Source organism: Colletotrichum spaethianum (genome assembly GCF_022836535.1).
Source record: "Colletotrichum spaethianum MAFF 239500 DNA, contig28, whole genome shotgun sequence".
In the NCBI taxonomy this organism is placed as follows: Eukaryota; Fungi; Ascomycota; class Sordariomycetes; order Glomerellales; family Glomerellaceae; genus Colletotrichum; species Colletotrichum spaethianum.
Window position 1 is genome coordinate 577,175 of NW_026054798.1, and position 11,485 is coordinate 588,659.

Consider the following 11,485-nt stretch of genomic DNA (forward strand, 5'->3'; position numbering starts at 1 on the left):
CTCGAGGTACTCCTGCTTCTCGGCAACCGCCGTCCAGATGTCCTGGTTGATGATGGTGTCGTACCAGCGGGTGACGCTGGGGTTCTCCTGGCGCCACTGCTTGTCGAAGAAGAACTCGAAACCACGAGCAATGAGGCCGGCGGCGAAGAGGTCAGCGAGGGTGATGCGCTCGCCAACGAGGTAGGTGTTGCTGAGGAGGTGCTCCTCGACGACCTTAATGGCCTTGAGGGCAGCCTTGGAGGCGTCCTCAACAGCCTTCTTGTTGTAGGGGTCCTTGCCCAGGAGGGGCGGTACCAGGCGCCCATGGCGGGGAGGACCTCGGAGTTGAAGAAAGACATCCACTTCAGGATGGAAGCGTAGCTGGAGCGATCGTTAGCCCCACGTTACTTGGTTTTGTTTGAGAATCTTCCGGTGCACTTACTCCTGCTTGGTCTTGCCGAGAAGGGTGGTCTTCTCGTTCTGGGAGGTGACTGTGGGGTCTCGTTAGTTTGATATTCCCCGTGGTGATTTCCAAACACAAGAAAGGAGTCATTGGCAGGATCAGAAATTTAGACTATGTCCACAAGGAAATTCAGACAGGGATAACTGTATTGAAAAATGCTTGATCATCATATCGAGAGGTGGGGGTATGTGTTTGTGCGAGGGCTTTTTTTCCCCAAGCGGGAGGACGAGGCAGAAGGTGACTCAGAACGTACTGTAGATCGCGATGGCGATGCACTCGGACAGAGGGTAGCCATCCTCGCCAAGGAAGGCGGGGACCTTGCCGAGCTTGTTGGCCTTGAGGTGCTCAGCGGAAGGCTTGGTGGTGTCGGCCTCGACGAACTCGAGGTCAACGTTGTTGGCCTTCGCGACGGCACGGATGGCCGTGGTGCGGGGGTTGGCCTGGAGGGGTGGAAGGTCGTGGTTAGCTAGAGTTCTCAGAGCCCAAGAAATTGAGGAAAACCAGAGAAAAACTCCAATTGTATCTTTTACTTACCGGGTAGGTGAAGAGCTTGCCGAACGCCATCTTGATTCAGTTGTTGCTACTGAGGGGGATGGAAGGGTATCAAGAAAGTGTGTGATGTGATGGACAAGAGAGGAGAGAGAGAAAAGTTCGAGTTCCCCGCCAGGGTGACAGTAATTTTTTGAATGAAATTTCGACCGCAGTGCCCCGCCACCCGAAAGCCCCTCGCTCGACGGGCAGCAGCTTCCAACGCCAGGGCAACCAGCTTGGGCTGCGCTACGTTGAGGGGTAACATGCGGTAGAGAAGGGTCCAAGCGTCTGGGGCCATCTGTGGCTGATGGTGCCACATCACGTGATGTCTACCGACGTTCAGCCGCGAGTCCCTGCGTTGTTGAAGCTAGGAAAGATTTCTGTTGGACGTTTGGCGATTTGAGGCTACACTACAGTTCACGACATTCGCGACGGCCACCGCATCGACGAAGGCGTTGATCGAGGTCCCACCACAATGTCCAACCTACGCCATGGACTCCAGCAGACCCTCTGCTTGCGCCAATTGGCAAAGGGCCAGCTTCTGAAGCCGCAATGGCAACGACCGAGCTCCCATGTCGGCACCAAAAGCATCTCGACGAGCAGCCAACCGGAAGCCGACACGAACCTCACCGCGCCCCCCGAGCAACCCTTCCGCGGCATCAAGAATGCCCGGCCACTGCCAGTCTCGCCGTCATACTTTTCGAGAGAACCTCGTTTCAACGATGCCTACATCAAGCTGTCGACCCTGTTGCAGCGATACCAGCACATTCCGACAGCGCCACCCGAGCTGGTCCCGCGACAAGTATGGAAGAACTTGAAGGGATACCGGCAAACCACTGGAGAGCCAGTGAAGGCGATGCCCTACAGTCAGGTCCTGGCCATGGTCAAGCGTTTACACTCCATCTTTCCTAAGATGATGCCCGGCGAGGTCAAGGAGGCCTTGCAAGAGTTCAAGCGCGACATCGACCCTTACAAGAATGTGCCAAAGTTCGCACCCCTTGACAGGTTCGGACGTGCGTTGGGCGTCGGTAGGAGAAAGACGTCGAGCGCGCGCGCCTGGGTTGTCGAGGGCACCGGAGAGGTGCTGGTTAACGGCAAGCCCCTGAACGAGATGTTTGGCAGGATCCACGATCGTGAGAGCGCCATTTGGGCGCTCCGGAGCACCGCAAGGACGGACAAGTACAACGTGTGGGCGCTCGTTGAGGGCGGCGGAGTCACTGGGCAGGCCGAGGCCCTCACGTTGGCTGTTGCCAAGGCCATCATGGTCCACGAGCCAGCTCTGAGGCCGATATTGAGAAAGGGTAAGTGGATCCTGAGCCTCGAGGGGTTGTCGAGTGCGTTGCTGACCTACCCGACTCTACAGCTGGCTGCATCACGCGCGACCCGAGAACTGTGGAGAGAAAGAAGCATGGTCACGTCAAGGCCAGAAAGATGCCTGCTTGGGTCAAGAGATAGAATGTCTCTTGCCTCGAGTAGAGTTGGCGATGATGCCGCCCGTCATTCATACCACCTTTTTGTTGTACTACCACCCCTGTGTATCCATAGAACAGAGGCAGCTCTTACAATGTCAGCCTATGATGTACCTTTGCCTTGCTCTTCAACGCTGCAACAATGTAACCCAGGCAGCCGGTGATAGCCTGGTGGTATGTGAACGCAAACGAGCCCAAGTCATGGCGCCGCTGTCGACCACGAGTAACCCCGCTAATACAGCTTGTGTAAGATGCTTGGGAGAGCTAACGCGATTCGAGAGGCCCTGGAGATATCCCGGTTTCGGTATTACCGGGACTTTTGGTGCTGCTGATATCAACCGATAGCAACCATGCTTTTAATGACAACGGTATTGGGAGGCTTGCTATTCCATCGACCCAAGGTAGACGGTCTGCTTTAGGATCAAGTGCGGCGATCCCATGTCCTGCTTGATGGAATCCCGGCCGTTGCAATCCACGTTGAAGCAACGTGGTGTCTTTAATTACAATAGTCCATGACCTGGACGCGGCCCAGGAACGCAAGATCGGGCACAGGGCAGCGAGGAGATTGGACATCCATGAGGACCGATTCAAGGGCCAGATGCCGAACCATACTCGGAGTCTGAAACATAACAAGCCAGATTCCGTGACTGGCAGTCAACAGCACGAGTCTTCGCAATGTGCTCTTCCTCCTTCTCGCTATCTCTTGTCGAAAGTCTTACTGCCTCCCCCACATGGCATCGGTAAGGGCAACCCGAAGGTGTTCTTTTAGCTGATACAGCTCATTTAACTAGTGGGTGCAATGGCCACTTGCAACCGTTGTACGTACGGAGCGGCCGTGGATGGTTGTTTTCTGGTTTTTGTTGGCGCGCATTGAAACCGGGTCTTGGAAGGGGTGAAGGTAGCCCTCATGTGTCATTATCAGGCCAGAATCATAGGCCACATGTTGGCACCTGTACAGAGCTGCGGGCGGGTTAAAGACGCGAACAATTGCAAAAAGGTCCGTGAGCAAGCGCGTCGACGTCTCTGGCGCTGAGGCTAGTGATGGCGGCCCCTCATGGCCAACGTTGCAGAAATGCGTCCGGCGAGGGCCTTGTTTCAATTTCCCACACAAGGTAACCCCTAAAAGGAGACAACAGCGAGTGCACAGACACTGGAACCGGTCCTCGCCACCGAAGGTTTCTAGAAGCGTGGAATCAATGAATCGAAGGTTCGTAGAGCTAGTTTCATCTATTGTGGCCGTTTGCGGTGACGACTTTGCAGTCCAGTCGGCGGTTTGCTCGGCGGCTGGAGAAGTTGAGAGAGATGTGGTGGTGTACAGCACGAGTCGGCTGGTTTCACCGGATCAGGCAAGGTGGCACATCGAGCAAGTCGACCACCCCGTCAAAATTTTGGTGTGGGCTTGTGACGATCATTAGGGCGAACGAGGGGCGTGTTGATGGGTTTAGGGCACCTTGAGAGGACAGAGGTGTGATTGCTACGAAACCAACCAGCCGACGGACGAGGCGAAATATCGGTGACGATATAGGTTTGGCGACAGAGGCTTGAGACGACAAGAGTGAAGGTGGGGAAACAAGATCGCAACAATGTTATGTGATGCGATAACGAGGCTATTGAGCTGCGTCCACCTGACGTTGTTTGGCGTTACATCCTTTCAAGGCCGTGTATGTGAGTGGATGAGAGGATCAGATTCAAAGTTGGGGAAGGATCTCTGCGCTTGAATTTTTTATTTAGAGAGGGAGGATCTCGTGGCGAGCTACGGGGATCAACCAGGTGTCGGTAGAGATGATCGACGACAGTCGCCTTGTGTGAGGCTGAGATCGTCTAAGAAGAAGAAAATGTCCAACGGTTGTGTGACGGGCTATACCTTGCATGAGAAGGAAGATGGAGGAGGGGCAGCACACCAAACCAGTCGAGGGCGACCTAACCACTTCAAGTTGCGCTTCGGGGTGTAAGTGTAAACCAGAAGCGTGGTAAATGACTGAGATGAAGCCGGAATGGCCTTAGTTCGACCGTTGACGGTCAATCTTCCTTGGCGTAACGCCCATCTCCGCTCGTTCGGGCCTTCCTTCATGTTGAATAGTGATGTGTTAACGGCAGCCGTCGGCAAGCCACGGGCGTTGAGTCGGGGACTTGGAGGATGGACAGGCAGAAGCAGGGTAAGGATATGATGCCGTAGTTTGTGCTTAAGCACCTTAGGCAAAGCGTCGAAGCCGACGGTGTCTCTTCACGTCACCGTGGAAGAGGCACCTACTGACGTAAACAGCATAAGCGCCGTTCCAGACATTATTAGCGCGCTTTGCGCAGTCTTTACTTGCCCGATGCCGTGCCACACAGCCGGAATTAAGGTACTGCGGTAAGGGCATCCGTACCTTGAGTCTCAGGGCCGAGGTGCAGGTTCGGTTGGGCTGGGTTGAGGGCGCAATTAACCCGACTGGAAGACGACCTTGAAGTGGGTTGGAGCATTGCGATACGGCGAGTCTGGTTGGGCAATTGGGGTCGTGCTGCCCAAGGCGTGTGGGCAAGTGCTTCATTGGCACTCGATGCTGTAACCACACCTGTGCTTTGTCTTTGCTCAAGGTTTGTGGCCTTGGCCACCGTCTTGTTGTTGGTCTTATCCTTGGCCTACTTTAGCGGTATCCATCCATAGAGGCATTGGTGAATCTGCGTTGTGGCTCGCGATTTACAAGTCCTCGTGTCATCCATGTATTCAGGTCCGACCTCCTTTGCTTATCACTTAGTCTCCCAGATGATGACAGACACGCTGTCGAAACGAAGACGCGAGAGCAGAGGTACCCGAGCAGATAACCATGACACGCTTTTCTCATCACCCGCGTGTGTAGGTAGCATCGAGCAGTCGACGTCTGATGAGGTGGTGTAGCGCGGTGGAGTAGAGTAGCTCGGTGTGTGGTGGTGTTCGGATGTCGATACTCCAAGGTGACTTTGGTTGCGGTGCCAGTGAGGGAAATTGATGAAAGTTGGAGAAAATCCGCCCCAGTCCCACAGAGAATGCATTAGCCGGGCGCAGCGGTTTTTACTTTGAACAAACCATGAGCCGCTAGACCTAGCGGGGAGCACGAGTTTGAGCTGAACGAAGTACGTACACGGCATGCGGTCCGGATATCTTGCTCATCTCCAGCCGGGCCTTCTTTGTCAAGAAAACCGATGGAAGTGGAGGCAGGCGCGATGGTGCTCTGAGGGAATCATGATGGAACTTGCCCGCCCGAGAGGCTTTACGTTCAAGAGCATAGCTAAGGTACGTAATCAAGGCAGTAAGGCGCCTTCCATCTGCCTTGGCTTAGGTACGTACCTTCCAGATACTGACTGTATGCCCAGCGCGGGCAATGCCTTGGGCTTAGCCAAGACTTCTTTTTGCTCACATCTCACCATACCGGATCACAGTCGTCTTGATGGAAATCTCGTCAGTTGTGGGCCCGCGTACAAATTCGCAGTATTGGCGGCTGGAATGTCCGTACGGGTAGCGGAACTCCTCGCCAGAGACATGGCCAGGGGATCCACAACATCTCAACGCCTCGCTCCATCTGCACATCGTAAGTACGATTCCCCCTGCGTCGTCTGGCCCCGGAATTGACGCGAACACGTCCGGGTCAACCTACGCCCGTACCGTGCATTCAAGTCCCATCCCTCACCTTACAAACGTACCTGAAAGACCCCGTGAACAATACAACCAGACGCACATCATGCTTCGCCAAGGGGAGGCAGAGAACCTTACCGGGAGGACTTGGTGGATAAGGTAAGGTCAGGTCGCTTTTTCGTCCAGGGAGCGTTCCGGCTAATGCAATCTCAAATGACAGAGGGCGCTTCGTATGCAGGTGCTCATCACCTCAGCTTACTAGGCACGAGACTGGGAGTTTGGAGCCCGCAGATTCTCGAAGTAGTTGCAGAAGCTTTTTACACCATCTTTCTCCCTCCCTCTGACCAAGTTCTGCACATGGTCAGTGAGTGTACCTAAACTGATGATGAGTCCAGAATACCTATACCGGGCGAACCCCACCATCTTGCGCTCTGTAACATCGTAATAGAGCATCGGCAGCCATTCACAGGCCTGTCCCCCCATGTGTGAAATAATGCGTTCAGGCACAATCCCTGGAATACTACTGCCACCTATCTTCTTCCAAAAGGACCCCAAAGCAAGATGAGGGGTGGGGGGGCTGCGACCCTGCAGCTGCAGATGCAGCTTCACTAGCGTACTATAACAGCTGGAAGCAACCATCTCGACATGTACAGATACCTCGCCCGCGTTCCGCACCCTCCGAACCACTCAGGCAAGGCACCGGCACTCATTAAGGAACCCACAGAGCCCAGGTTTTTAACCCTGGTCGCTCGGCAGGGATGCTGCATCGGCTTCTTCAACCTCACTCGCTCCCTGTCCACTCCTTTTCCAGTGCTTCCCAACTGGACCCCCGGCAGCTTCGATATTCGGGCAAGGTTCATGGTTTATGTCTTTCATCAACACCAACACGCGTCCACCAGCTCTAGAAGTACCAGTACTTGGACAGAAACCCGTCGCCTCTATGCAGCAAATCCTCATCTTATACAGCAAACGAGAGTGGCCTCAAGCAAGACAACTTGCACAGCACTGCACACTGAAGCACAGCTGAAGCACCGACTAAGCCTCTGCATAATAGCCTTCTTGATTGTGCCGCTTCCACTTCCCCATCCGTCTCTCGAAAAGAACGCTCAGATGCTGCTGGAGAATTTGGCACTCGGCGACTGTGGTAAAGTGAGGCTTCGATCACCTCCAACCCATTGGGCATCGGCGAGTCTCACTAGCTGCGCCGAACCCGGCCTGGTCAGGTTGTCAATACCGAACAATGTTTCTTCTCGCACACCAGCAGAAAGGGGGTTCAGATCCTCGTCTGTATCGACTCGGCCGGGCCCCTTTTCAGTATTCCAAATGGCGGCCTGTCGTTTTCGTTCCTTACATTCCATTGGTTTCGACTGGTCTGTCAAAGGAAGGCTCGCAGGGACGGAAGTCCCTTCCTGTCTTGTCTTCACCTGCTCGTTACTCCACCTACTCCCATTTTGACCGATTTTTCTGGGGGCCGACTCGACCCGTTTTCCAACTGGAAACGTTTTTCTCCCATACTCTGCTACTACCAAGTACTGCATCCTCCCAATCCGAGACGGTTCAAGTTGCTTAGTTGTACATCAGTATCTCGCATCAACTTTAACTGAATCGCACCAGTGCAGACTGCTACTTGAAGTTCGTGCAATGAGTCTGAAACACGAGCAATCGGGCTTGACTTGCAAACCAAAGTCCTGGCTGTCGAACACCGGTTTGGCGCATATAATAGGCCCAGACCAAATAAGCGTCTCGAAGTTCAGTGGCTGGAGAGCTTGCCTATTGGCTCGACGTTGGGGTATGATGAGCCGAGGAGTGGGGATAAGATCGGTGCACGATTCAAGTATCGAGTCACGTTTGGGTCCCGACTTTCGGCTAACGGCCACCTCACCTGCATAACGAGTTGGCACAAGTTCGGTGTCTATGCTCAGCGAGACCGCAAGCTACGTACGACGGGAGATACGTACGGCATGGTTCATCGCTGTTTCGAACATCTGAAATGTGTAAGAGCCGATGGCTTTGTCATGCTCACCCCGTAAGCTCTCCTCTTTTTTTCTTCTTTTTTTATTTACGCTCTCCTCCGCCCCGGAGCTGACGATCAATCTGCTGCTCCGCCTTGGACTAGAGTGGGTGTCGGCCGTGATGTATGTACGTCATTTCGGCACCGGCAGTGCATCGCCTCGTCTCGCCATTGAGGAGGGCCTTTCTCTGGGGCCTGGAGCTCTAGGCCAACAGTGCGACTACGAACCCATTGAAGCCAAGACACGGTGCGTCGACAGCGCCGGAAGACAGCTTGACAGGGCCTCTCGACTGATATTACTGTGCAGGATAAAATGAATAAACAGAACAAAAAGAAGGCAAGCAATAATGAGAATTGATGATTTGCTAGTGCCTGTGGTCCCCGGCCGGTGTGCCAGGGGAGGTGGAGGAATGCGGACCAGGGTTACCGGGCTTGTCTCAGAGCGGTAATAAACAAAGCCCCCAAATCCAGCCATCTGGGTGCTCACAGACTTTTTTTAACTTTTACGATCCCTCCAGCTCATCGTTCAGGGGGGGCTCGTCATTAGCATCGCACCGAGGGGAGCGGAGAGTGCTGCTGCTGCTGCTGCTGCTGCAGAGTAGGACGGGGTCCCCGTTTCTATCCCTTCCCAATTCATCCATTCACCCAGAATCTCTTCAGCCCAGCTTGCCATCCGCAGTTCAAATGTCTGTCTGCAGCCCCGATCGGAGGAACTCAAATCACACATGGGGAGATTGGAAGGGGAGAATACGGACCTGAGCTTGCTGGGGACTGCGACTACTCGGGCCCGAATGCAAGCACAAAATCGAAACGAAACTGGTAACAGTGTGGAAGGACACTTTGACTCTCTTTTTTTTTTTCCCGCTCTCGAGATATCGGGCGGCGGTGCACCATCTTAGAGCAGAACGAGGAGAGAAGAGAAAGAAGACAGTAACGTCAAGTCAAGTCAGACTCTCGACTCTTGAGACCGAACCTGGTAAGCCCGATAATGCCAAGCAGGAGCCAGCTCCGGACGAGGGACACCAGACCCAGGGCAGATGGATGGAGAGAAGCTGCCTGCTATGAGGTGAAGTGAGGTAAGTAGCTTTCTGTCCTGTGGTGTGGGCGGAACAACCACGGGCGTGCCCCAAGCCAACCCTTCACTGCCGCGAAACAGAGGAGAGAAACCGAAGGTGGGAAGACAGGAAGGGGACCAACAAGACTCGGCACACCCACCCCCGTTGCAATCTTTTTCTGGCTAGTCGACGTGTGCTTGACTTTCCATCTCATCCATCCCATCTCGTCTCTTGTCTGTCTGCCCGTTGAGGCATTCTCGTAGTACCTGTCCCATGCCTCCTTTCTCTGCGGAAATATCCTTGTATTTCGTCAATACAGTGAATAGCAAGAACGAGGTGTCGTCGAGTGTCTTTTTCTTTCGCAAGGTTTGTCGACGTTTGTTCACGTGCGTGATACGCCGACTGCCTCCTCCCCATTCACACGCCCTGCCGTCTCTTCACATCTGCCTTTACCCAAGGCACCAATAACCCATACCACCCATTTCATACCATGCCATGCCTCAAGCTTTCTGCGCCTCTACATTCCTGACTCTCTGAGGCGAACCCAGCGTAGGGCACCTGACAAGGCCTGACTCTGTGCTCGCAACTAGCCCCGGTTATGGGGCGTGTGCCACTTGGCTTTGGCTCTGCTGCATAAGCCTCTGATTCTTTTTACCCTCCGATCGGTCTGTCCCTCTCTCTCTCTTTCTTTCTCTGTCCCCTACACACAAGGCCCGATCCAAACACATTCCCTTACTCGGGTCTCTAGTAAAGTGGCTTTGGGCGCTACGGCCACTTGACTGACTTGTTGCTCTATTCGAGTCCTGCTTCCCTCGTCCCTGTGCTCGTCAACCTTCTCCCTCTTGCCTTCCTAGCTCATCAATATCTGGAGGAACAAATACATTTGATACGGATACCTCACCCGAGTCCTCCTGCCTCACCCCCCTTGTCATCCTCCTTCCATCCATCACCAGCGCCAACACCAGCTCAAGCCCACCCTCCACTGCGAGAGACACTCGGTCACCCACTCACACGCGGTCTTTTACACCCACGTCGACGTTCACGCCCATCAAATCATCTATCGCCTGCATCTCGTCCATTCCGTCTATTACCTACGCCTCTTTTTACCAAAGAGCTGGTTGCCATACCAGGGAACCCCCATCTTCAGACATTGCCTTGCAGATCGCTGCATAGCGTCCCTCGTTCGGCCGGGTTACCAGCTCCAACTTCATCTCTCCAACTCCAGGTCCATCCCGAGGTCCCAGTCGTTGTCCGACAACCAACAGCCAACAGCAACCAACCATCTAAAGAGTACTGCAGCTTCGTCTCGTAGCTCCATCCCTCCTTGTCCGCTGCGGCCGCTATCTTGCCTTGCCTCTGCCGGTGCCGCACTTGTACTGTGTTGGTCACAATTCCTTCGTGGGCTGCCACGCGCATCGGACCCGAGGAAATCCCTTGGGACAAGACAAACCCGTGGGCAAGCACCGAGCCGGTTTGGCTTTTTCCCACGGTACAATCACTTTTAGATTACATCTGGGTCTCTCTGGCGCGTTACGAGGTCCAGCTTGTTTCCCCTTAGGGCCATCTAGCCGCACTTGGATTGAATCTGCCCTACCTTACTCCACGGAACGGATACTTCCTTGACCACGGCGCTGTCTGCCGGGTTCATTACTCTTCGGCTCTGCATACACGCTACTTACCATCGTCCGGTAGTAGTACTTTTGCCTTTTCCACCCTCTCCCCTCTCTCGACTGTCTCTGCCACTGGGTTCGGGTCTTCTTTTTAGTCTCATCCGTAAAGACTTTCTTGGACTTGGAATTCCTGGCTTCCTTAATCGGCCTGCTCGTTCCCCTTGGGAGTGGAAGGCAACTGCTTGCTTGTCTGCTCGTCCGTGTGTCCTTTGACTCTAGCTTGTCTTTTTCCGCCTCACCTCGACTTCCCGGTTTTCTCTCTCTCTCTCTCTCTCTCTCTCTCTCTCTCTCACACACACACACACACACACACACACTTGCTCACTCACTTCTCACACACCTACCTTTTCACACACCTACCTTCTCACACATCCGTACCTAGTCACCCCCCATTTTAGTCCAAGTCTTTTTTTTGGGGGGGGTTATTCTTGCTTTTTTCTCCATCTACCCTTTTATTACTTTTCCTTCTCTTCCTCTTCGTCCCCTCACTCCCGCACACACACCCGTTCTTTCAGTGCTGAATCCTGCCGGCATCGACCCATATCTGCATCCCTCCCATGTTATAAGACTGAACCCCAATACTACCGCTCACATCGCCCTCCACACCAACGACCCGAACACACACACACCCCATAACGTCTCCCATCACCACAAGCTTACCCTGTTCTTCCTCGCCCCTCTCCAAGGCTACATAGACTCGCGTCTAGCCTCGCAG

At 54.1% G+C, this 11,485-nt stretch overlaps 1 protein-coding gene across 1 annotated transcript; it reads left to right on the plus strand.

Moving 5' to 3' along the window:
* Positions 1-1,448: 1,448 nt before the first annotated feature.
* On the plus strand, positions 1,449-2,428 carry ColSpa_09500 (37S ribosomal protein S9, mitochondrial; the record flags this gene model as incomplete). The annotated part of the gene is made up of 2 exons (XM_049275712.1): positions 1,449-2,274; positions 2,337-2,428. The coding sequence occupies 2 exons, from the start codon at positions 1,449-1,451 to the stop codon at positions 2,426-2,428; spliced, it is 918 nt and encodes a 305-aa protein (XP_049131669.1).
* Between the last annotated feature and the right edge of the window lie 9,057 nt (positions 2,429-11,485).